This window comes from Drosophila gunungcola (genome assembly GCF_025200985.1).
Source record: "Drosophila gunungcola strain Sukarami chromosome 3L unlocalized genomic scaffold, Dgunungcola_SK_2 000003F, whole genome shotgun sequence".
Taxonomy (NCBI): Eukaryota; Metazoa; Arthropoda; class Insecta; order Diptera; family Drosophilidae; genus Drosophila; species Drosophila gunungcola.
The window spans coordinates 1,834,819-1,860,798 of NW_026453179.1; the positions used below are offsets into that span (position 1 = coordinate 1,834,819).

The 25,980-nt window shown below is 38.7% G+C and overlaps 1 protein-coding gene across 9 annotated transcripts; it reads right to left on the reverse strand.

Moving 5' to 3' along the window:
- Positions 1–256: 256 nt before the first annotated feature.
- On the reverse strand, positions 257–25,151 carry LOC128258268 (anion exchange protein 3). Of its 9 annotated transcripts, none has more exons than XM_052989804.1 (15): positions 24,539–25,151; positions 16,298–16,573; positions 8,245–8,392; positions 7,921–8,185; positions 7,310–7,439; positions 6,872–7,033; positions 6,564–6,806; positions 5,863–6,003; positions 5,558–5,575; positions 5,166–5,366; positions 3,909–4,106; positions 2,091–3,844; positions 1,831–2,025; positions 1,541–1,769; positions 257–1,475 (listed from the first exon to the last, which is right to left on the reverse strand). In XM_052989804.1, exons 2-15 carry the CDS (start codon positions 16,373–16,375, stop codon positions 1,401–1,403), a joined length of 3,837 nt encoding a protein of 1,278 aa, XP_052845764.1. In that variant the 5' UTR covers positions 16,376–16,573; positions 24,539–25,151; the 3' UTR covers positions 257–1,400. The 9 variants fall into 9 exon arrangements, with proteins under 9 accessions (XP_052845764.1, XP_052845765.1, XP_052845766.1 ...); XM_052989805.1 differs by lacking the exon at positions 24,539–25,151 and adding an exon at positions 18,028–18,287; XM_052989806.1 differs by lacking the exon at positions 24,539–25,151 and adding an exon at positions 17,891–17,910.
- Between the last annotated feature and the right edge of the window lie 829 nt (positions 25,152–25,980).

Genomic DNA, 25,980 nt, shown 5'->3' on the forward strand with positions numbered 1-25,980 from the left:
TAGATTATTTGGTTCAGTTTTTAACAACTTTATAAGAGTACCTCACGATTGTCCAATAATGTGTTTCTAATTAACAAACTAATTTGGTTTTGTCTACATAGTTAAAAAACTTACTAATCTGATCTGCAGCAGGAAAATATAATCCTCAGCCAAGATAACTATTACTTGCCAAAATCTTAAAGCGAGACCAATCTTTGATTGGCTAAAGAGATTGTTCGGTGAACACGGCCCGTTCTTTAAGCACAAAGTAAAACACTTGTTTTTTTAATTTTTAAGGTTTTATTTGAATTTTAATAAACAATACTAGACAACAACTACTTAGAAGTAAGTACAAGTTCATACATACAAGTTACATAAAAATAGTTTGGGTTAGGCTCTCAGCTCGACGCTGCTCCGAGCGAATAATCTTTGAAATGTACTATATTGTGTAGGCGGTGTATATATATAGTCATGTATTAGTACAATGTGTTTGTGTGGCTTTGCTTGTGTTTTTTTTTTTGTGTGTGTTTCAATAACCTGACTACATTTACAAAGAAGGCAAACTTACAGCGGCCACTTCGCACGCAGAGCATTCACTTTAAAAGGGACCTCCGGCGCTTAAGGGCATACAACAAATTTGTTATAAACAAATGGTCTGTTCGATCTTAGAGGGGGAGTTTTTGTGTGTGTTTGACACTAATTATCACTACGCCAGTTGAAGTTAAATAGTTTATGGGCTTCTCTTAGTTTTCCCAGCTGGGATTGCTTCGAATTGATAGGTCTAAGCCAAGTTTATTATAGTTTTGTGTATATGCAAATGCAATTATTGCTAATAATACATGCGAAAACCCAACTTAATAAATAACTCTGTTTCTTTCGTTGGTTTCTTTGTGTGTCATGCAAATTTGTGACCCTCTTTTCCGCGACAAGGATGGATATTTGTCTAATTCTGACAGAGGTCAGAGGTAACGATTTCAAATTTGATAAACCATCAACTGATTCTGTTGGCCTCAAAAATATTCTTTGTTCTCTGCTCCAAGTCACCCTGGCTAATAATCTAATTTGTCTCTTGATTTCAGTTGCAATTTAGGTACACGATTCCGCCTTCTTCCGCTTACAATCATCATAAGGTGCAGACCCCGCATATTTTATACAAATATGTATATCGGTCTATATGCGACGCATGGTTCAGGTGTGTTTATATGTGGCTTGTCTCTAAATACTAATTGCAGGTAGTTCGTTAACGCTTTCACACCAGAATTTCGCAACAAATATATCGTATTTATATTTGTATTTGTATTGTTTTAGTTTTGTTTTTCTTTGCTTTTGCTATAGTGATTTTGTTTTGAGGCCATCGTAAAACGTGGCTTGGCTTTTAATACTTTCAATCTAACACTAATTAAGTTCCAGCCAAACAAACTCTAGGCTGGTATATTGGTTTGTTCATAGAAATCGGGCTCATCATCGTCGTTCTTCTTCATCTCGCTGCCATCCAACTAAATGGGATAAGATTATATAAATTAATTATAAATTACTTGAAGCTGTAATTAAAATAAATTACCGCTTGCATTTCCTCCGGCTTATAGAACTTGCTCAAGTTCTGACGTATGGGCACCATCATGATCAGGAAGAAGGGGAAGGCCAGCGAGAACTGCGATGACTTCACGCTCCACAGGACCACGAGGCACAGCACCTGGATGGTGGTGAACAGATGCAACTTCCAGGGACGCAAACGCTTAACATATGGCGTGGGAGGATAATGCTTGACAGGCATGAAATACAGTCTTATTCTGTGGATTAAAAATAGTTCATCATTAAACTGATTGTTAAGTGTAAAATCAAAAAACTTACCGCTCAAACAACTGCACTCCGCTCATGGAGGCCACTCCCATGTACAGAAAGACTCCGAAGAGCACGGCCATGGGAATAAGTCGCAGGAGTGGAGCCATCAGCACCGACAGACCAATCATCAGGCACACAAAGAAGCCGGACAGACGCTGCTCCTTCACATCAACGATCCTGGGCGATTCACCAGGAGCATGGGTGCTGTTCAGGAGAGATCGAATCGATTAAGTAAGCTCTGGCTAAGCAGGACTCCTAGTCAAACTAACCGTGACATGATGGTGACGGAGGACACATGGGTCACTGATCTCACAGTGGCGGCGCAATGCCAGGGCATTCCAAACAGACCGCAGGCGGAGTTGAGCAGGCACAGCAGCACAATGTCCCAGTGCAGGCCGGAGCCCTTCTTTAGACCCCGATCCGGTTTGTCCACAATCAGCTCGGAGATCTGCGACTCCATGAAGATGAGGATGTAGACCAGCAGGGCGGGCACCACGCAGGCAAAAGGTATCCACGTGGAGGAGGTATCGAAGCCGATGTACCAGCCACGCTTTAGGGGAGCACTGGGCGACAGACCCTCCGGAACCACCAGCTTCTCCGTGTAGACAGCCGGCACCAGGTAGTCCACCAGCACGAAAATCGCAATGGAGATGGGCACACCAAAATCGCCGAGGGCACGTCGAGCATTGCGACCCAAGAAGTGGGAATTGCGGAAGAGCTTCAAGTAGTAGGCGACCACAAAGGTGGCCAGTGTGAGGATGGTGCAGAATAGAGCGGTGTTCGGTTGATTCCTGGGCAGCGGTGCTGGAGGCAATGGCATGGCCGTCGTCGAGACATTCGCCATCATCTGGGTTATGTTCGCCGTCACAGCAGCGGTCGCGTTGAAGAGACTTCCATTGGTGGCATGGTCGTGGGCAACCAGCGTAGGCGGTGGCAGATTATAGTCAGCCAGCAGAGGATTTTCCTTGTAGATCGAAATCAGTTTCATAAACGTTTCCACAATATAGATGAGCGTGATCAGCGCCGAGAAGATCTCCTGGGTGAATCGCGTGAGCAGGCGCACATACACACTGCCCTCGAAGGCGGAAACCGTCAGGGATATTATAATCAACCATATGCCCACGTAAACCCTCAAGGACAGGAAATCAAACTCATGTTTCGTACAAAACACCATGAGCGCCTCGTCGAAGAGTAGGAGTGGTCCAGTTGTTCCGATGATCACGAGCGGTTGGCACGACAGGCAATGGAAGACGATGCCCACCAGGGAGCACGAGATCAGCGTCTCCGAGATGCCAATCCAGCTGTCTGTCTTGGCGGAAACGAGACCGCCGAACGTGATGGCGGTCGAGAGGCAGGCGAAGTACATGAAGATGGTGGCCGCCAGGGTTTCCGTGTTCAGACCATCCAGAATATCGCTTTTGTACATGGGCATTCTGCGCTTCAAATCGTTTCGCAGTCCGCCCCACAGACGGCCCGTCTTCTCCAGCGGACTGGACTTCTTCTTCTTTTTATCATCCTCATCGTCGGAGCCGCCATCACCACCACCATCACCGCCGCCAATCGTAAATCCAATGGCTCCCAGCGTTTGCTTCTCCAGCAGTGCCTTCTCCTCGTCCTTGCCAATCTTGATCATCTCACTGTCTCGCTTCACCTGCAGCGCCTTGATCTTCCGGGTGCGGATCCAATCCTTCTTGGCCTTCAGCTCCTCGAAGGGCAACAGATCGTGGCGATCCCAATTGCCGGGTGGCAGGACAATAGAATCATCCAGGAACTCATTGATGGCCGACAGCAGATCCTTACGATCATCGGCCTTGTAGGCAATCGAGTGGAAGTGCTCGTTGGCCATCAGCGTGGAGATGGATCGACCCACTTCATGGTAGTCCAAGTCGAAGTTTCGCGGTCCCAGGAGCACAAACATGAATCGCACGGGCACCGGAACCTCCGTCAAGGTGGGCATCAGGACACCCTCCGAAAGACGGACAAAGGCAATCGTCGGCTGCTCCAAAAACTCCACGGCGCCAACCTTTCAATTAAAAGTATCACATAAATAATCGAAGATTAAGTTTAAATGGAGACATGGAACCTACCAGCACAGTGGTGGCCTCAGCACCAGCTGGAATCCTCTTGAGGATCGTGTCGTTCTGCAGCTTCTTGAGATCCTCCTGCGACGAGGAGTACATATCGTCCTTCATGTCGATCTTTAGCTCATTGCTGCGCTTGCTGCCTCCAATCTCATTGGCCGGCATTATCCTGATCTTCTTGTCATCCGGCACGCCCGACAAATTCTGTGAAGCATTTCGTAAAAATAACATCAAATTGGATCCTATACATAAGTTTATTTTCTGGGAAACATCAAGCAAGCTTCACATGCAAAGCTGGTGCCAAAACAATAAACACAAAATATAGAGTATCGTCGTGCAATTGCATAAAATCGAAATATATGGTATAAGGTAAAACAGAGTGCGGTCTAGGGCAGCAGCAGTAGAGTTCTAGAGTAGCAAGTGGAAGGGATCTAAGGTACTTGAAACAACACAGTCACAATCACAATTGAGAACTTGCCAATCGTGGAGGTGGAGAGCACACATAAAAACAGTGGTTCTAAGGGGGGAGAAGGGCTATGAAACTTGGCTAACGTGGTGGGGCTAAAAAGAAACATCGCGAGTTCTATAAGCGCATTTCGGCTGCTTCTCAATCCTTCTGCACCAGGGAATGAAACCTCTCAAAATTATACTTAGAAATTGAATAAAATACCTATAAAGTACACCAATTAGACCCTTAACGACAATTCCTTAGGAATTCAAATGGAAGCATGTTTATGTAGTTTTGGTATTCTTAAAAAACAGTAGTAATCTTTTAAAAAAGAAATGCTTAAGAAATGTTAAATAAAAAATATTTTCAGATGAAACAAAAGAATGATTTCTGAAATTATGGTAAGAAGGATTTTATTGGTACTAAACGAACCTAAATGCATGTATAATAATGTATTTTCGGTCAATATGCTAAAGCTCTAAAATTTTAAAAGATACCAAATTTTTTAAGTTTGCTTAAGTCTTATCGAATGACACTAAAATTATGTGAATTTTAAAAAGGATTAATATATCAAAGTTTTAATAGTGAACTCAAATAAAAATGAATCATCATTAATGCAAATCTGTTACATTTTATTCCCTACAAAAGAAAGTAATTTCTCACCGAAATTCCTTATAATTTTAAACATGTATTTAATATCATTAATACATTTTTAAATTGGCCTAATTTAAATTTCTGCTATGAAAGTTTCATTCCCCGGGTCGAGGAGCGGAGTTCGAGGAGAGGAGGTTTCTTAGGGGATTCTAGTTCATTACACCCAGGTAGGACATCGTCGAGTGGCGCCGGTGATCGATCGCTGACGCTGCTGCAGTGGCAGTGGCCACGTTCAGCATCGCCGCCGTGGGCGGGGCACTGGAGGTGACGCAGATGCTCCGCCTGGCCTTTGCCAGGTTACGAGGTGCCTGCTGCGACTGCTGGAACTGCTGGTGGGAGGAGTCCGCACCCATCCAAAGAAACTTTTGTTTTTTTGGAGTGCAAGAAGTTTTTGTGTGTGTGTGATTTTTATTTGGTTTGTTTTGTGGCGAAAAATATCAGTAAACGCACAAGAAAGAAAGAAATTCAAGAGATACACAAACGGTTTGGACAAAGCGGCGTTTTATAAGATATCTGTACGATCATGTCTATATACAATTTGGCTGTTCATTACCGATTTGGGTATAAGTTGCTGTTGTTGTTGTTGATGTTGTAGTTATTTGAATTGTTGATGTTGGAGTGCGAGTTGTGAGTCATGAGATGGCAGAAATAGACAAGAGAATAATGACGTCGATCATGGGAATTAACAAACTTTTGTCACAATTTTCACTGAAAGCCAATTATTTATAGCGAACAGGCACGATCTCAATAGATAAATGGATGTATGGATGATAATACGATATTAGAATGACAAGAAGAAGGCACAGAAGTGTTAGCTAAACCATTTGCATGAGATGAATGAAGAGCAGATGATCTCACCTGCAGGCTGGTGTAGCTGTTGTACTTCCGCTTGGTGAACGGCAGGACACCCTGGTGTTCGTTGACATGGCGATGGCGCAGGAGCAGCGAACGCATCACCGAGGGCTTGTCGTTGATGTCGATCAGGTCCTCGATCACCATCTGAAAGGGTTTGAAAAAATATTAATTTCATTGTAAAAAAAAATATTAAAATAAGTGTTTTAAAAATATATTATATTAAAAGTGTAACTAAATTCTAGTTTTTATAACTATTTTTAGTTCACAATAAGAAATGTATTTTTAACGTCAAGTTTTAAATGAAATAGACTAAGTTACGGATTCTAATAGTTATAGAAAACATTTTGTTCAATCCGCATAATTTATTCAAAATATTTATTCAGTTTTAAGAATATTATTTAATGTAGTTTATTTATTTACATTATTTTTTGTAAAATTAAAATTTGTTATTTATTTTTTGCTAGCATTGTTTTTTATTAATGAAATTGCATTATTTTGTATAAATTAATATTGAAATTATTGATTAAAAAAAAAACCGTCACAAAGTAAGCTTCATTTGATATTTTAACAATATATAAGAACTTTCAATCCCTAAATATATCAAAAATTTTAACTTATTTCATAAAATTCTAAAATAAGAATACATTTACTTAAAAAAAAAAATGGAAGTTCTGAAATATATAATTTGTCAAGAGTAAACTGACCTGTTCTACTACGCGATAGGCCACGGCGGGCAGGTCCTTCTCGTTGAGATCGAGCAGGACAACGCCCGTTTCCAGGCAGCGACGCAAATTGAGCAGCGAGTGGAAGGAGAGGGAGGCAACATGCGGCTTGCCCCAGCGATCGGAGCCCTCCTCCACATCCTCCTCATACTTGATCCAGCGGGCCGTCTCCTTCCACTCGCGATCCTCGCCCACACCCGTGAGCTCATCCAGTTGCACAAAGATCTGGTCACAAAACATATTTAAACAAGTTAAATAGGATAAATAGAAAAATAGTAAGAAGTACACACCTCATGAGGACTATGGTCCACCTCGGGCTTCTTGTTGGTGAAGGGGGAAATCGTAATCTGCGGCAGCTCACGCAATTTGATGGATGAATGATGGATCTTGTGGCGGCGCAGGGCACGCGGGTCGTCCGAACGATGTGATCTCAGCTCGTTGAGATCAGCCTCCTACAATGGGGGAAAAACAAGAGATTAGGTCTAGAACTCAGGTCTAAGTGAGGATGCTATTTTTGGGGCTAAGGGCACGGCCAAGGATAAGATGGTCAACCTGTTTAGCCGGCATTTGGCCATTTGTCTACAGGTGATTCCGCATGTTGTTGGGTTAGCAATGAGAGTTGGAGAGACACAATAGCTGGTTAAGTTAAATGATCTCAACTACGGTTAGGTGGGGTAAGGGTTCTCGAAGGGATTCGGTTACTAGACTGGGTCTTCGAGGGGCCCTACCTCCAATGCCGTGTCCTCAGGCTGCACAGAGATGCGACGCGCACCTGCATCACCGTTTTCCTCGAGCTTATTTTTGGGGTCCACGCTGTCCTGATGTGAGAATTTACGTTGTCTATAATACTGATGGCGGCTGTAAGGAGAAATATAATTAAATTATTTTTAGTTAATTCTTTTTCTTTATTTTTATGAACTTAATTTGCTAAATTAGATTTGCGGAGTGTTGGGATAAGGTTTTTACGATTTAAAATCACCATTTTATATAGCTCTTACTTTAAATATCTTTATCTCTTTCTGAACAAAGCCAAATATATTCAAATTAAAATAAGAAAAATCAAAATGAAATGTAATGTAAAAAATTACAAATAAATTGTCAGAACCATAAATAATGGGCTGACATTTTTAAGAAAAACTTATGTGAAATGATCAATTATGATTATGTTACAAACGTTTTTAAGTAAAAAACGTATACGCAATGTCTTTATGTAGTCTGCCAGAGTCATTTAACTCACATAACGCATACGCAATGTTATCTAAGAAACATATTTCTCTATATAATGCTAGTTCTAATTTTCTTTATTTAATAACTGCATTTAAAAAGACTATAGTTTTACCTTCTTCTGCGTTTACGTTCGTGCGATTGATCCGTGGGCTGTTCATCATAACTCAAACTGGGCGGGGTGACGACGATCTTCTTCTTGCCGCCAAACTGGACGTGCTTCTCGTCCACCGAGTTGTCCGAGTGATCACCGTGTCCGGCTCTTTCCGACACTAACGGAAAGTCCTCGGGGATGTCATCGTAGTTTTGTGCATTGTTCAAGGGCTCCGTTTGGCTCTCGTACTCCGAGTCCTCCTCGATGTTCAGATCGTTTGTGCGGACTTTAAATATATTGAAAATATAAAACTCAACCCTAAACTCAACCCAATGGTTCACCTACTGCTATTCTTTTTGCGGGATCCAATGGGCAGCTGGGAGTTGTCCTGGAAGGTGTTTACATCGAACTTGTCTTTGCGTGAACTGGTGCCGGCAAAGACCTTGTCCATTTCCGAGTCCAGCAACACCTCGTCGGGATCTTCATTGCCGGACTGCAAAAGATAAAAGAAAAAAAAAACAGATATATAAATTGTCGTTACTCAATTGTTTTCATGCGTTTGGTCACGTTGTGCATGAGTCAAGTCAGCGCAAATACTTTTCAATTAAGAATCTATAGGAAAAACAAAGTCAGACAAGTCATGTGACTCGCAGCATTATTGTTCGTCGTCACGAGTCTTTCGACATGTTGACGATCTGTGAAAAGCACTTAGCGGGGCGAGAAGAATTGGTGAACGAACGTCTCTGTGGGGACATTAATCATCTACAAACAAGTGCAAAGGCACGCATTAGAAACCTCTAAAAAAAATAAGTCAACATTCCAACATTATACCCCAGCCTTTTGTGGATGAGAATCAAACTGGATTCACTGGGCGTCGTTCGTAATTGGTTTTAATCGATCTCAATTGGTTTTCATAGTGACGAAGGCATTGATTGCGCACTTCTTTCAATCATCATTATTAACATCAATATCAACATCATCTGGCCAAAGAGAAATATATTTCTTTGCCCCAAGCGAGAAACAAGTAAACCCAATTATTCCCAATTGTTTTGTGGCTATCAGATTACAAATATAGAAAAAAAATCTGAAATTCTTTATTGAAAATCACTGGGAAGGTTGCTGGGAATTTAATTTTCCCTCTTGTGTTCATTTGCGGATGTGTCTTCTGGAGGAAAATAGTAAATGACTTTGTTCATTTGAGTGCAACAAGTTAAAAAAAATTTTAGAAACAACAAAAATATCTTGAAGCTGTGAAAATTTATTATTATTGAAATGGAAGCCGGTAAGGACAAACTTAATAATCTAATTATGGTTAATTTCATAACAGTAACTTTTCGATTTTGCTATTGGCATGTACTTTAAACATAAGTTATTCAAAATAAAACCATGTTTAATCTATAGCACAATTTGTCGTTAGAGTTAAAACTAAATAAATCAATAGCTAGCGGATAATTTCAAATCCATTTGCTATTATATTCACAATAATAAACACCTCAAATATGTGCACACATCCAGCCAAGTCCGTCAACATATTTTCACAGGTATTGCGAGCTTTAATAACACGTCTTAGAGGAGGGCCTTAGGTGCTCGAGTGTTTTCCCAGTTTTGTTTACTACGTCAACATGGAAATTATCGCACGCTATGGATGTACATAAATGCAAATGGTATTAACTAAATGCGATATTACGCCTCAGGCACTCAAAGGACTACCGATTCCCGGTCAGGTCTGCAGGTGTTGAATATTTAATAGCAACTTTAATACACTGGGCGAGCGTATCCTTGACAATTACATTCACTTCCTGATAAGCTGGGGGGCAGATAAGGGCGGAAACAAAGGCAAACAGAGTTTCACTTTGAATTTATAAATAGAAAAAATTTAATAACGCTGAGAGCCTGCACGTGGGAACGTCAATGTGTCCACCGACCACCGGCAGCAGGAAAAGAAGACCAACGACCAAGTGTCTGTGTGTGACCCCAGTGGGTGTGTGTGGGTATTTGTGGGCGGTTGTTGTGGGTGGTGTTTTGCATGTGATAAGCCCGAGCGTAACGCGGCATGTTACGTTAATTAATCGATAAACACTAAGTTGTCTCATAATGACTTTGATACTAATGCTGCTGCTGCTTGTCATCATTATGAAGTTGCCTGGCATTGCTGATTTACAGATACGAACAGGCAGGCAGTAAAAGTATTTTGTCATTCAGCCATTAGCCTGATGCCCATCATAATGTGGCTATAAGTTAGCTACATAAGCCCTTCAGCCCTCCAGCCACCCACCAGCCACCCACTCTTCAGGTAAGAGAACGTCGCACTTTATGCAGCATGTCAGCGGCGCTTATCAGAATAATCGATGGTATGTCTAGGCCCCAAGCCCCCTTCCCCTCTTCCACCCCATACCTCCGACCAGCCACGCCCACCGCCCCGCCTTCCAGCCATCTGAGCTGTCAATTTTCGTTGTTGTTTATTTAGCGTTCGGAGTGGAGCCAAATGAATATGCACGGGTCATACTCCTATCCCAAATGCACACAGTAGCTAGCCAAAGAAATAGAAGCCCAATGAGATCATCCGGAACGAAAAATTGGTGGAGGTATTTATTATAATTCTTGTTATAAATAAGAAGGTTAAAACCTTCTTACATTTTTCCTTAAATCTGAATACGTGTTAGTTGCATTTATTATATTATATATTTATTTATTTTTACTTTTAATTAATACTTTTCTGAAAAGAACCCATTTTAACTAACTTATAACGCAACGTAAGCAAGATACTTTTTAGACGACGGGTCTTTAAGGCACAAATAAACTCGGAAGTTTATTGCCTGGCTTTAAAATGTTTGCACTTTCGACGTTTCTTTTCAATTTGCATAACATATTTTTGCATATAAGTGTTCTGTGCTGACACTTGCTTTCTAGAATTTTATTTTTACTCAAAACCTATTCCAGTGACAAGCGTTGTGTGCAGTCACACTCGCCGTTATGCCACAAGTTTACCCATAAGCCGCTCACAAACTCGCTCCAACAAAATAAGTTGGACTGAGAGTTCGCGGAGTGATTCTGATGTGATTTGACATCTGCGAGGCGGCAAGCGAGCGGCAGCACGTGACTTACAAGCCATAAGCAAGTTAGGTGCTCGTGGCCTAAACAACTTTTTGTCCAACTTGCCAAATTGAATCAAATTGCGGCTAAAGCGAAACTTGTTAAGATTTTGCGAGTTGCCAACTGTTGTTGTCATCGCCAGCGAATAAGTTTTTACACTTGGCCCGCGCAGCAGATTAAAAGTTTGTCTACTGGGACGTATCGCGTATAACTTTGTATTTATTGGAAAACTGTTTGAGTTGCCAAAAGAAAGTCGTGGGAGAAATTGTTACAAAAGTGGTGAAAGCTGAAGATTGGTAAAGTTCATATTCCCCTTGAGAATCAGCCCAAAATAAAAAGTTTTATAAGTTAACCCTTTTGGATATATATATTTAAACAGCTAAATATCGATAATATCACATTACTATTTAGTTAATATAACTTTTCATAACTTAATTTAAGTTTTACGTAAACCTATAATTAAGTTATTAAAATATTAAAATTTTGGTCTTATAACCATATGAACAGTTTTAATATTTTGTAATATTTGATTTATCTCAAATCAAAAAACCATTTTTGGTTTAAACTTTTAATTTTTGTAATATTAAGGAACATTTTTTAAAAATTTTAAAACTAAATAGTTATCTCAAAGCAATACTAACAAGAAAATGAAAAATCCAAAAATTATGCAAAATCATTGTTTTCCATATAGCACCAATATTTTCAACATATATTTAAAGGTTGGATCAACAGGCCATAGCTAAACTGGCTCATAAAATGTGTGTAATGCTGGCGAGTGTACTTAGGCGAAAACAGAAACCGTTTAACTTTACATTTAACTTTTGACTTTGAGCTGGAAATATTTATGCATGTATACACAAAACTTTTTATTTGTTTGCAGCTGTCGAATTTTTTCCACGGTCTGTGCATAATTTGGTGGATTTTTGTTGCTCCTCCCTCGCTACGCAGTTAGGTTATACATTTTATGTTTTCTTTTTTTTTTTTGTTTGTTTGCACAAATTAACGATGCTTCTATAGCGCTTTTGTCTGACTGTCAGCCAGCGCTCGGTAGTGTGTGTATCTGTGTTAATTTAATGTGAATTTCGCAGCGGAAATGGTCGCACAAGCACAAGAGTGACGGAAAAGGCGAAAAAGAGGGTACAGGACACCGGCGGGTTTGGTGGTCGGGGGTCAGAGGTCAGAGGTCGGGGGCGCAACGAGACGGACACGTGCGAAAGGTTAAACTGGTCATTGGTCGGAGGCAAAGGGACAGGCGTTAAAGCGTCGTGAACGTAATCTAGTGATGGGAAATCATGCTGACAAAGCTGCCCACCCCTTGAACGACGCGTCGTCTATATCCTCACACTATATCTTTTCACAATTCAAAAGTGTTGCATACTTCAAGGTCAGTCGATGGCATGGGTGTGTATGTGAGGTTGCGTTGGTGTGTGCCATTGTGTTTTGCAATAAATAGTCGAGGCCTGCTCTATTTATTATCATGCGGTCGGAACTATAGAGAAAATATTGTTCCTTATGTGGGGAATTTTATAGGAACTTTACAGGCATATTAAATTTACTAAAAGGGACTAAGAGAAATCTTTTATTGATGTGGTTTATTGACGAAGTGAAAAATAGTATAGATGCTAACTAAATTGTTCATATTGACATGTTAGTTAGAACAAATATAGGAATTTTAATAATTCTGAAATATTAAAAGCTTAGAAGTTAATATAAATAAATCAAAGTAAAAGATTTAATTTGCTTTCTTTTACCAAAACAACTACAAAAACTTAAAAGTGAGCAACAAGTACCCTAAATAAGGTGCAAAGTTCATAAATATTCTTGTGTTCAAAAGGTTTATAAAATGAAAACTAAGCGGCTTATATAACCGGAACTTGTGCGAAACTTAACCAACTTTCCTAACTTGAAGGAAAACTTGGGCAACGTGAAAACCTCTATTTTTACCATAGAGGTGTGTGTGAGTATAAATAAGTCATGAGCTGCTAAAGTACTCATAACGTTTTTATAATGCAGACAAATTGGAAACACGAAACCGCAAAATCCTATTCAAGCAGTCAATCATTCATCAATCCGGCAAACCGAAATGAAACTCGCTTATTATTGGTAATTTTTAAGATGCCGCACACAAAAGACACCTTGAAATATATATATATATATATATATATGTCGTATATTTTGGGACCGCAGACACACGTGTGTGCAGGCAGGTTGCCTCTTGTCGCTTGGGTAACATTTAGGTAACATTTCTGGGTTTTTTCACCGCCACTGAGCCGTTTTATTGCCCCAAAAAGTATGCAACACCCTAAACAAATTTCCTCCGGAATGTTCGAGTATATGTATATGCCAGGGATCTCTGAGTTTGGGTGCCTGTGGCACATAAAAGGCCAACTCACTTGTTGTGCCCAGCTGCCAACTTTTCGACTATAATTTTATAAAAGAAAAAAGGACAAAATTTGAATGTGAAAGGCTTTTCCCACTTTTCCCCTTTATGATGGTGTGTGTGTGTGTGTGTGGGTGGGCTCTTTAGAAACAATTTTCAAGGTTGTGTGCTCTTGAAAAGTTTGTTTGCCAGCCAACTTTCAGTACGTTTTTGATTTAACGCTATAGATCAAACAAGTTAAACTAGTTTTACGCTTTACCTTGAGGGCTCCCAGTTTTTGTTATGCTCAATTTTATTTGCAAAAACTTTCAATCACGTTTGCTATAGATGCTTCTCGCAAAACCGTTTGCCTGTTGCACTTTGACCCGCGAATTATGGTATATGATATTTTTCGGGGAAAAAAACAAGCCTGTTCCGTTGACTGGGAAGGCTGCCCAGCAAATGAGGAGCCATAGCCATGGCTTGCTGCTGTTGCTGCTGCTGCTGCCGCAGCTACTATTACCTGACTTTGTTGGCCAGTGCGCAGGCGTGGGTGAAAGCGCGCGTATAACTGTAGAACACAGGACGCTCAGCTGACAGCGCTGCAGCGTTTCGCTCAGCTGATTCTCAGGGCCATGGCGGCGGGCGGGCTTTACTATGCCACCCCACAAGCACCAACCCCCCCCCCCCCCCAGGATACGCAGCTGCTGACGTAAATCGGAATGCAGTTTTGAGCCAAAAAGCTTTGCAGGCCAAAAGCTTTGGCCGCTTGGCATTTTTTGTTTTCCGTATCTCGTATCCCGCCTCCCCCCATCCCCAACCTAGTGCATAATTAATGGCAAAGCTTTTTCGCTCACAGGACCTCCGCAGATGGTCAAGGCCGCTCAAGGCCAACACTAAGTGTTTTGTATGGCCAACGATTATGGCCAAGAGCTTAGTTGGCTGTGTGTAAAAAAGCTTTTTTTCGCCATGCACAAAAATCTATTCACTTGATGGCACTTCGAACAGCCAGCAGCCAGTACATTAAGGCTCATTAGCTAGCCGCCCATTTATGTGCGTATTTTGGGTAATTAGCGATAACAGTCGAGTTGTAATGGCTAACTTAGTTATGTGTCCCCGAACACCGCAGCTCAAGATGATAGGTCGCTCAGGGGAGCTGAATTATGTAAGACCATTAACATCAAATGAGTCGGATGGATGACACGACCAGTAATTGATGGATTAATAAATATTAACAACTGTTCGTACTTGTATTTGGAGCAGGGGGTATATCCTTTACTGCCACAATATTTATGAGTGCAAAAAATTCTGCGAGATATTAATTAATCATTAACATGAGTTTGACTGGCATGCAATTTTAATAACCACATTTTTGGTTCTCAAAGAATTACTAGCTGCCTATTTAAAAAAAATTTTCTAATCCGAAATAAATTATTCTTTAATAAGAGATACACATTTTTGACGTCTTGTAGACGTAACATTTTTTTTTATAACTTACTTTTAATAAATTCTGTACATTGTATAACAAAAAGTACCAATAATAATAAATATAAAATTCTTTCCTTAAAGATCTAGTTGGCAAATTAATATTTTTAAATTATATTAATCTTCTCAGTTGATTCATTTATTTTAAGAGACATCCATTCCCAATTGATGTTCTCTTAATTAAGATATGCATTCAATTTCCATGTATCATCTAAATCATGGCATACTTTGTGGTGCAATTAACTTAATTGAGGTTGCTGCTCCCACTGCAAATGCTACTTGATGCTTTCACTTGGCCAAGTGTCAATGAATTGATTGCGATTACAATTCCGCTGTACTATTACTTTTCATTGTCAATGCCAGAGTGAGTGCCACCGCGGCAGCCTTGACCACGAATATCGATTTCCTGTTCTGTGTTTTTGTGAAATGTGTGTTGTGAGTACAATGTGTGTGCACTTCATTTGAATGCTAAATGTCTAACTAGCTTCCTGTTACCGTTATTGCCAACTGTCAGTTGCCAGTTGCACAACTAAAATGCGTTTATTTCGACGCGTTTAGCGTTTAGCCTTTAAGCTGACAACTTGTTGTCGCCCTCCAGCACCACACCGCGAATACGTAATGTTGGCGAAAATGCGAGCACAAAAGCGTCACTTTCGCATGAATGAATGCATGATTAGGCACTCTACTGATCTATTGCTGAGTACTCGCACACGAAATCCAAACTGAAATCGAAACTGAAAACAAAATGAATTTGCTGGAAACTGGTTTCTAAATTGTGTCACTCGGTAGCTGGCGGGCATATGCCGGTGTGCCCAAAACAACTGACACACTGCGGAAACGTGTAGAAAAGTAAACAACTGAGATATAATAGAAACCAAAAAAAAAATCAATAACAATTACTTGACATTACTTGGCAAGCTTGCGAATGAATTATTCACAAATTGGCAAAAAAAAAAACATTTAAAAATTGATTTATTTAATGGAAAATTACCAATGCCTGCACGTTAAATTCATTTTTTGAAATAGTTTGGAGAGAACCTTGAGGTAAAAGTCGTATCGGGATCATCATCAGCAACAGCATGAGCTCATTTCCACATTTACCTAATTAATTTCCCAGCCAAAAGACAATACATTAGGCGGGATTATTTATAGTTAATCTATCTACACATAGGAAATGCACCAGACATGTGATGAAAATGATTAAAAGGTTTATTTAATTAAGTTGTATATTTTAGATTTTCAAACTAAAGTCACGCAAAAAGCTTTGTAAGCGTTTGCAAAATTTTTTTTAGAATTATTAAAGTAAAAGTAATGTTCAATTAAAAAAAAATGTTTTTATATAAAATATTTTTAAAACTTTTTCATGTATTCCTGACTTCTTTATTATTTTTAAAAATAAATCTCATTTAGAAATTAGTACTTTTATTTTATGTTCCCCTATTTTCAGTGTATCTTACTCACCTTCTTTTTGGTATTGAAGCCCAAAAAGGATAATTTGCGGACATTATTCTCCCTGCCGCTGGCCGAACTGAAGCTCATCTTGCGTGTTTCGTACGCTCTCCTTTCTTGATATTTGATTTAATTTAAGTCCAATCCAAAGATTTGTGGGGATTTAAAGCTGCCTATTTGATGATCAGGCAATGCAATGGCATCGAGGTGCTTGTGTGCTTGGTAATTTGCTGCGGCCACTGTGGATGCTCCGAAAATCTCGGCATTCGAGGCAGCGAATTCAGCGCCCTGAAATTTAAAAACAAAAAATTTAAGATATACAGAAAACGAAACAGAACTCGAACAAACAGAAGCGGGTGCTTCGAACGCAAATTCATTAATAAACAATTTCTACTGTTGCTGTTTTTTTGTTTTTTGTCACTGCTAAGGAGGCCAATTGAAGGCGATGCCGCACAAAAATATAAGTACCGAGCGCAATAAAAACCATTCGACGCGACTCAATTAAAGTTAAATGGCAGCCACACGCATAGAAAGGGTGGCGGAGGGGGGGGCGGGGTCGATGAAGCACGCGACTTTCGTTGACGGCTCTTGATCAATTTGCGTTATTTGAACACTCAATTATTATTCGGGTTTTGGGGGGTATGAATGTGGCAATCGACGCCCCAACGCGGTATTCTTTGCCACTCAGATCGCTCAATTAACGATCTGCATCTGCATTTAAGGAGTTAAAGCTCTACACAATAAACAAATATGTTCTGTTTTACAATCCTAAATATATTTTTATTTATTGGTCCCAACAAATTTTTGTTTCAAAGTCATTGTAATCATCACGCCATTAGTACAACATGAATAGTTTATTGATCTATTTTAATTTTTTCAACAAATTTAAGTTGTTATTTAGGTATTACTCACAAAATCCTTTGTCAAAAGCCTTATAACAAATTCCAAACTTGCGATTAAAAAATCACATGTGTACGATTTTCTATTTATTTAAACTTTGTACTGCTTAATGGCAAAAAAAATGTTTCCGTTGCTATCTCAATTGAATAATATCAATATTAATATTATTAAATAAATCCGAAGCTTATCAAAATTTAAAATTAAAATGACATCAACATAAAATATATATATTTGAAAGATGATAATAATAGAATTTGTATTTTCAAATGTCATGCCTTCTGTCACAATCCTATGTTTAGAACTTATGAATCCGATATGGTTAATTGCCATCTTATCAAACTTTACTAAGAAGTACAGAGTGAGCAAAAAGCTTATTGAAAACTGACGCTCTCAGTAGTTTCGTTGATAATGATTGTTATTCATAATTAGTTCTGAACTATATTTAATGTTTTTTTATATTTTGCTCTCAGAACGAGTTATAAATTTATTATTAAACTCTTGTCATATTATTCATATTTTTTTGTAATTCGAAGTTACATAAACAATTTTTCTTGTTTAAGCTAAATAAATATTTTTCAATTTAGAGGTAACTACATTTTAACGTAGTTGATTAAATTTAGTTATGCAGACCCTTTCTTATAGTTTGACAACGTGCTACGATAGCTGACTGTAATTTAAACCTTGATTTATGTTAATAATGGGTACCTCCTGTTTAATTAAAGGCGTGGCAAGCGTTGAATCTATTTGAATATCAACCGAAACAAAGGCAAACACAAAGCGAAGACCAAGAGTCCAATGTTAAATGTAACGTGTCCGCATGTCCTTAATAATTTAGTAAGCACCTTTATGGGTAGAACCAGCAGACTGGCAGGATAACAACAGAGTAGCCGAAATACGAAACACAGAAGTTACACAAATTCAATTAGGCACTGTTGGCCGGTGGTTTGTACCGACGACGGAATCGCGAACTTGGTCCACTGGGGCGGATACGCGATATTCAGGACACCGACGAGGCTTGCTCCGTGGCGAACGAATGCCGTGTGAACCTGTTGCGGCTGCGAATGCCTTGATTTATGTGAGCTTCTTTCTGCCGCCAAGAACGCTTGAAAAGTGAGCCGGTAGCCGAAGTATCTACGAACTGCGAAAAACCCCCCCGTCTGTGTATTTGTTTGTATCTGTGTGAGGAGCAGCGCTTCGTTTCGTATCGTATATCGCGTAGACAATCCAACATGAGTCTCGTGCTTAGACACTGCGCCTTAACTTAGCCCGTCCCGCTAACTGTTTGTTGTTATTTCTTTTTTTTTTTTTTGCTACCCACAATTTTTCATTTGGTCGCGTTGATTATGTAAGAAAATGTGACTTGTCTTAGGGGAGGGGTTTCCAGTTCCATGTGCCTTGGATATTCACTCTTGTTTGCCATATGTTCCTCGATAAAAAACAAAAAGAAATGTGTCTCCTTCTCCGTCAGACCATGGATTAAAGTTAAGTTGCTGAGCAAACAAAACTTTGGCTTTTGGCAACCTTGATATTGCCTCGCGCTATTAACTAATAAAAGGATTTCAAAGTTGATGAATGGCTGAACGGGGCGGAAGCTCTTCTTCCAAGGTTGCCGAATAAATATTTGTACACCCAGACCATAATTTCTCCGTCTTGTCGAATGCTTGGTGAATTAGTTCATTATTGGTGCTTATATTTGCTTTCAACTTTAATTATTGTATTTACATTTATAAAAGTAAAACATAAAGTATAACTTTGTTGAGGCAATTATGCATATTTTCGCTACTGCCTTTATTTGATTGACTTTAAAACACATTAGCAAAAAATGTTACAGTTCAAAAAAAAGTCCATTACACAATGTTTTAAATTCATTTCAAAAAGACTTGTAAGTATTTTGTTGCCATACCTTCTGGTAATAATTTTATTAAGAAAAATATTGATTATGTAAAAAACACAAGGCTTTACAATCCCAATAAAATAATATATTTGATTTACCCTACTTTTCCGTTTAATAAATACCTTTAAAATATATTATTATTATCAGTAATAAATCTTTTAGAGAAAAAATGAAAATAAATAAAGTTAAAGATCAATCTGTAGCTATTTTCGTTTAGGCCAACTCAGCAGATTTTTCTTAATTTTTTGGTTGGTACGATCGATTGGGGATCGCGTGATACTAACTGAATTCGATACGATAAAGTGCACGTCGCTGGAGGAAAACAAATAAATTTACACATTTTATGGCACTCACAAGGGGAGTAGACGGATAGCAGTCAGTTGCATGTTATCAAAATTAGAGGCAACTTAAAACTTATAAATATATAAGACACTGAAAGGCAAACAAAACGGCGCGGCCGCAGGTTCCCATAAAACCCGAAGGTGTTACAATTTAAAACCCCAAAAAGTTCCAGTGGCAAGGGAGGAGAGGTGGAAATTAACGTGGTGATCAATTTTATGGGTTCATTAGCGAGCGCTGGTGAAATGACGCCAAACGATCGATCGTACGACGGTCTGCCTTAATTTTGATTTAAATTATTTGTTTGTATATACGTACGACCGGTATAAAAACGTTAGCGGGTATCAAAAAAGAACCGCCTACACCTTAGTGGCCTTATCGCTAGCTGGGCTAGCCATTCATTTCGACTTCGATTTCGATTCCGATTCAGATTCCGCTTCAATTTATTAAAACAATTGACAGTAATGTATGGGATTTGCCATGCGGCGGCTTCATACATTATCAAATTGTCTATTATGTGTCGTGTTCCGAAATTGATTTGATTTAACCTTAGAGACACGTCAATTAGTCGCCTGCTGATAGATGATAAATGGCCCAAGAGGGCTTTAAATAGCCAAGCTGCTTATGTAATCGGACGGCGGAAAGTTTGAGTTTTATCAGTTCAGTCTCGTGCGACGACTCCTTATCAAGAAATGTTTCTCCCCGGCCTAATCTTACCAGACCCGACCGGTTTTTGTCAGTCAGCTGCTGTTGCGGATCCTACTTCTGCTGGAAATGCCACACACAATTTACATTCACGTGCTGCCGAACAAGTTGGAAACCGGTTATTTCGTCGGTCGGCCAAACTGCAACAGTCAACACTGCTAAAGGCAGCTGCAACTGGAATTGAAATTGCAACTGCAGCTGACATTGAACTTGAAAGCACTCAAGCGCCTCGGACTCTTTCCCATTTCCCTACTCCGCCGGAAAGGCGTTTACCCTCATTCGCCACCAATTTCAACAATACGGTAGCGTAACCACTCGAACGTATAAATGTCAGTTTAAAAACCACTCGAGATATAAGTTCACCGCGGTTACCTGCTGAAATGTCGTTGCCGACGCCGGTAATTATACAGAAGTGTGCCCATATACCATTTTCAAATATATATGAGTGCATTAAAATATTTGATAATTGGAAACGCATTGTTTAAGTACCGCTATAAATCTAGCTGGCCCATAAATATTTGCTTTCAACGATACCCGGACTGATTGCCAAACCCTCGACGTGCGATTCATTACTATAAACTATACTTAAACCCACAAATACCTAGTTAAAGTGCACTTATTGGAATAGGTTAGTAATCATACAATTACAATTTACAACTCAATTGAAGGGTGTAAGTTACCATTCAGTGTTCTGTTTAAAGGTGTAATATTATCCAAAAGTGTCGGTTTCAGTAGCTAAACGTCCGAATAATTGCGGTTATCGCATATCTTTTTACGGTGCATTAATACACAATGCCTTTTCATAACCAGCTTTAGTTAATTGAATATAAGCCAACACAATACACACCGGCACCATGCTTTTTTAATGTATTAAAATAAAAATAGCCGTTCAACATACACAAAAGTGCCAAGCATTGCATTAAAAGGAAAAATGAACTCTTTAATTTTTTTTTTTGTTTTTAAAAATTTATTAAATTATGTAAATTATATTACAACACAATTTTTCTTGGTAGGTTTTTAGATTACATAATTATCTTCACACTCATAAAGTAATACTTTCATTAAGCACTATACTTCTACTTTCCACTTGAATGACAACATTGTCCAACCTTGAAGGATTTATGATCGACAGTGTTCGTTTGTTCAAAGGTTCAAAGCACTTCAAATCAATTGCATTCGAAAAACGACATTTGAAACGGAATGAAAACATTTGGTAACGCTCCACCGCCCTCACAAAATCGAAACACACGAAACGGCTGAAACACAATTCCAACTGCAAATATAGAACCAAACTTTAATTAGGCTGGTGCCATTCTACTAATGACTAACCGATCAACTAACTAAACGAACCGTAGATCGACGACCGTTGTGGGGGCTGACACAAATGAGTCCCAACTAAATATTATTCCTGAAGCTCGATTTTATTTCCTTTAACTGATAAGCAACATTCATAAAAAGTATGAGCTGTTTCCCCAGGAGTGTGTATACTGTTTTCTTCAGAAATCGGCACAGATGGCTTCAGCGGCTTTTAACTGAAACCTAGTCAGCAAAGTTTATTTTCTTTTGTTTTCGTAAATCACTCCCGAGCAGAATACCTATGAATGTACCTATATGTATATATTAATAGCAGACATGGCTGTTGCAAAAGGGGACTGCGTATCTTTGTCATATCCAGAACGAAGCGATGCGCTTTGGCTGGTTAACCCTTCCGCTCGTTGTCGGTGGTTTTTTTTATGATTCATAAACATTTTTAAACGTGTCGAAATGGGATGGCTTATCTAAAGGGCGTTGTATCTTACGAATAACTTTAGAGTTTTAACTAAAGGTTGTGCAACAACACGCTAATAAGTTTTATGTATTTTTTGTATAAGCAAATATTAGTTGGCTTTTTTGTAATACTGCATGTACCTTGCATATTATTATTATAAATATTTATATTATCTGTGTTTGATAAATTCGGTAATTGAATATTCTTTAAAGATAAATGCTTTTTAACTGTTAAGCAAAACGAAAGGAGTTTCAAGTGTTGATTGACCCTTAGGAAAAAGGGAACCCTTAGTTACCATATCCATCAAAAACTGTTGTTTATTGTTGTTTGACAGAACTATACTTAAAAAATTTATACTTATTAAAAAAAATATTATAAAATTTAGATGTTGTGTAATTTTTTTTTTTAGTCTGTTACTGTATTTAAAGAAACTTATAGAAATTTGAAAATAAATGACTACTATATTTATTTATTACACCTTTGTCTACGCCAGAGCTTTTAGCCGTATACTTCCTCTATATCAGCTATTGTTTTTAATATACTTCAATTTGCTGGCCGCTGCAAATTCTGTGTATCGTTTGCAGGAACAATAAATACTACTCTCGAAAAACGCAAAATTACAACAACAGACTCGCCACAAGTTGTGTAAACAAAAGTGCAAGGCAACAATTACAGCCACGGCAGAAGCGGCAATAACAATAAAACCCAACTTTAAGCGTCATGATACATTTTGGTTAAATATCAGACAAGAACAATACCAGAAAAGCAAGAACAGCAAAAAAAAAATAACCACCCGAGTTGAGATAAACAAATTCTAGTTAACATTGTGTGTTTATCGTGTGCGGGTCGCGACTGCAGCATAGATGTTGCAGAAAGGGGGCGGACCGGGGGAAAGCCAAATTATTGAGCCATTACTCACCAGTAGAAACCTCAGGGGAGGAGGGGGTTTTGAAGCGAGAGGGTGCCAAGAACAAATATTTACCACACAGCAAAAAAATATCACTAAAATTGGTCGTTCGTTGCGTATTAGATACCGATTAAGCTCTTATCAACATTACTTTTGGAATTTTACATATACATTTGTATAACATAACATAATTAGGTTTTGCAGAACACAAACACTTTAACAAACCCTTTAAAGTGATTTGATAAGCTCAATGAAACATTTACCAAAATTAATACATTTAGACATACAATTTTGTTGAACTCAAAACCTAGATTGTTATTTGTAAAAGATTTAGTATATTTCAAGCATTACTTTTATTTTGGGACACTAATTATAACTAGCCGCTCGATGTGTGATATTTATTAATATTATCATTTCATATTGATAGGACTGAACTGATTTTATTACAAGATTTTCATATCCCAAAATTCTAAAAGTTCTATGATTTTCTTTTTTTGCGAGTGCAGGCGATAAAGTGCAACTAGCTGTTCACGTGCTGCGCAAAAAAGGGGGAATGCCGGGAGGGGTCAAACAAGGAGACCAAAGGGGAACTTCGAGCACACTCAGTGCTGATAGCACAAATTCCCCCCAAAGTAGAGTTTTGGTGCTTTTTGCCCCTGTTGTTTCTCTTGTTGTTTCAGAAAATTTGCATAAAAAGCAGACAAACTTAGCATAAAGCGCCGCGGGGAATAAAAGACAAACAGGCGGTATTGAAGGTGAAGGAAGGGGAGAAAGGGGGAAAAAGCAGATGGAGAAAGAGTGAGAGCACAGAACGTGGCACTACGTGCCCGGTACAACAGAAACTGTGTTAGCTCTGCTTGTCGAACAAATACAAAAACAAAAACAAAAAAAAAAAACAAAAGGCAAAAAAAATCAAGAACACAAAAAAAAAAAATAAACCCACACCGCCCCTGGCCAGAGATCCAAAATAGAACCAGTTTTCAGAGTTTCAGTATCAGAGTCACATGCTGCAGTTGCTCTCGGACCTGACTTGATTTATCTCTTTCGGCTGCCTAATAATTGGTCCGACAGCAATTGAAAATCGAGGCCAAAAAGTTCTTAGCCAGCACCAGGCGGCCAACAGTATTTAACAACATTTAGTTCCGTAATTCTTGTGCCCCCAAGTAAATTTTGAATTTTCTTTGACACTTTTCCAACTGCGAAAAAGCCCAGTAAATGTTTATTCTAACACAGAAAAAAAATATGGAACTTTTTTAGATCATTGCATAAGAAAATTGCAATTGAATTTACTTATTTAGTCAATCCCTTGCAAAGGGATATGAATACCCCAAAAAGTTTAATGACTATTAATATATGATTAAATTTTAGGAATTATTACAAAGGTCCCACTCTTACTTTTATCATTTGTTAATAAGGAAAAATAATAAAATCAGTCCTGTTTTTACATACGATTTTTAAATTGGAACAAAATATACAAGTTCAACCCTCTCAACAGATTGTTAGTAGTAACGAATACATTTTGTTAAACAATTGAATATTTTATTTCAACATTCTCGTTGATATAAATATCAAATTTTATAAAACATTTTCCTGTGCGGAAAATGCGACACAAAGTCAAAATATCCACAATTTAAAGATCTTTCGCACGAAAATAGCCACAGACACAACAACAACATGGAACAGCAGACCAAAATGGATTTTATAATTGACACGTACTTGAAGTATTCTTTTATTTTTTACCTTTTACTCGGCCACGGGCGCCAACAACAACAATAGCGACCACTGATGACGTCGCCGCTTGGCGAAATTCGAAAATTTTCCACTGTGCCTCAGACACAGCTCATTGATTAGCATAAAGGGTTTTTTCTTGTCAAACTGATCTTACGGGGTCAGCTTCCTGGCGTTTATGTATGTATGTATGTATGTATATTTTTGTATGTATTTTGCGCGGGGGTGACAACAAACAAATTGAACACACAGAGAGCGAGCGAGAGAGAAATATAGGGGGGCAAAACACACACACGCACTGGCTGGAAAAAGAAAGAACGCGATTGCGAACGCGTCGATAAAAACAACAGACGATAAAGGGAAAGGCAAAGGCACACACGAAAATTGGCAGGAAAGAGCAACAATAACAACGGCGTTTTCTGTTTGTGGTTGTTGCGTGCGCACGCGGTGGTGGTGAAACCTTTGTATTTTATACTTTTTACTCTTAAATTTTTTTTACGTTTTACGACATTTCGTCTTTCGGGGCACTCTTGAACTTGGCGGCGAGCTCTTTTCCGTACTTTATTTCGTCTTCAGTTTTTCTGTGCGACCAACAGCACGTTTCCGAGCGTAATGATTTACAGTTCCTGCCGCAGCACGTTTTTAACCGGAGCGATCGAAAACGCAAACGCGAATGCCGCAACAGCTGGCTTAGCGAGAGAGCGATCGCTCTCTCCTGCACAGTGGTATCAGTCCCTACCAATCTGGATATAAAAGATTTACTCACATTAAGGAAACCTTCTTATTAACTCATACATTTTAGTTTATAACCAATTACAAATAACTCTGACTTACATTGCTTTTTTAATATTTTAACGTTTTTTAAATAAATTGGTACTATAAATACGATACTGACGCGATTAGGTTCAACTAGCCGGCTACGTAATTTTAAAATTGTTTAGGTTGTGAATGCTGAAACTAAAAACACTTCCCCTAATTCTAAGCCCTAACAATGATTTTAAAAATGTTTTCTTGATAAGCACTTTGATGTTTTATCTAAATAAATCTTATAGTCGGCTACGTTATATTTTACCTAAAACATTGCGTTATTAACAGCAGCTTAAATTTGTTGTACATTTAACATTATTTTTATTGATCATTGCATTGTATTAATCATTGTACCAAAATAATTTGCCTTAAACGGTATCTTCAAATGTGTTAATACATTAATTTATGCATGATTTTCCCACTGTGCAAGGCAACCCTCTCTCAGCTTTCTCTTGCTCTCTCTTTCATCTATTTCCTCCCTTCCTCTCTTTCTAGCAGGCCGCGTTTAACCCTTCGCAGGGACACTTTTCGACCCCCCGCTGGATGGTTGTCTTATCTATTAATATCATTGCGTTTGATTTTTTATCTAAAAATAAACAGTACTGGCTGAAAATGCAAATATTTGCCCAGCAATTCACGCAATGCAA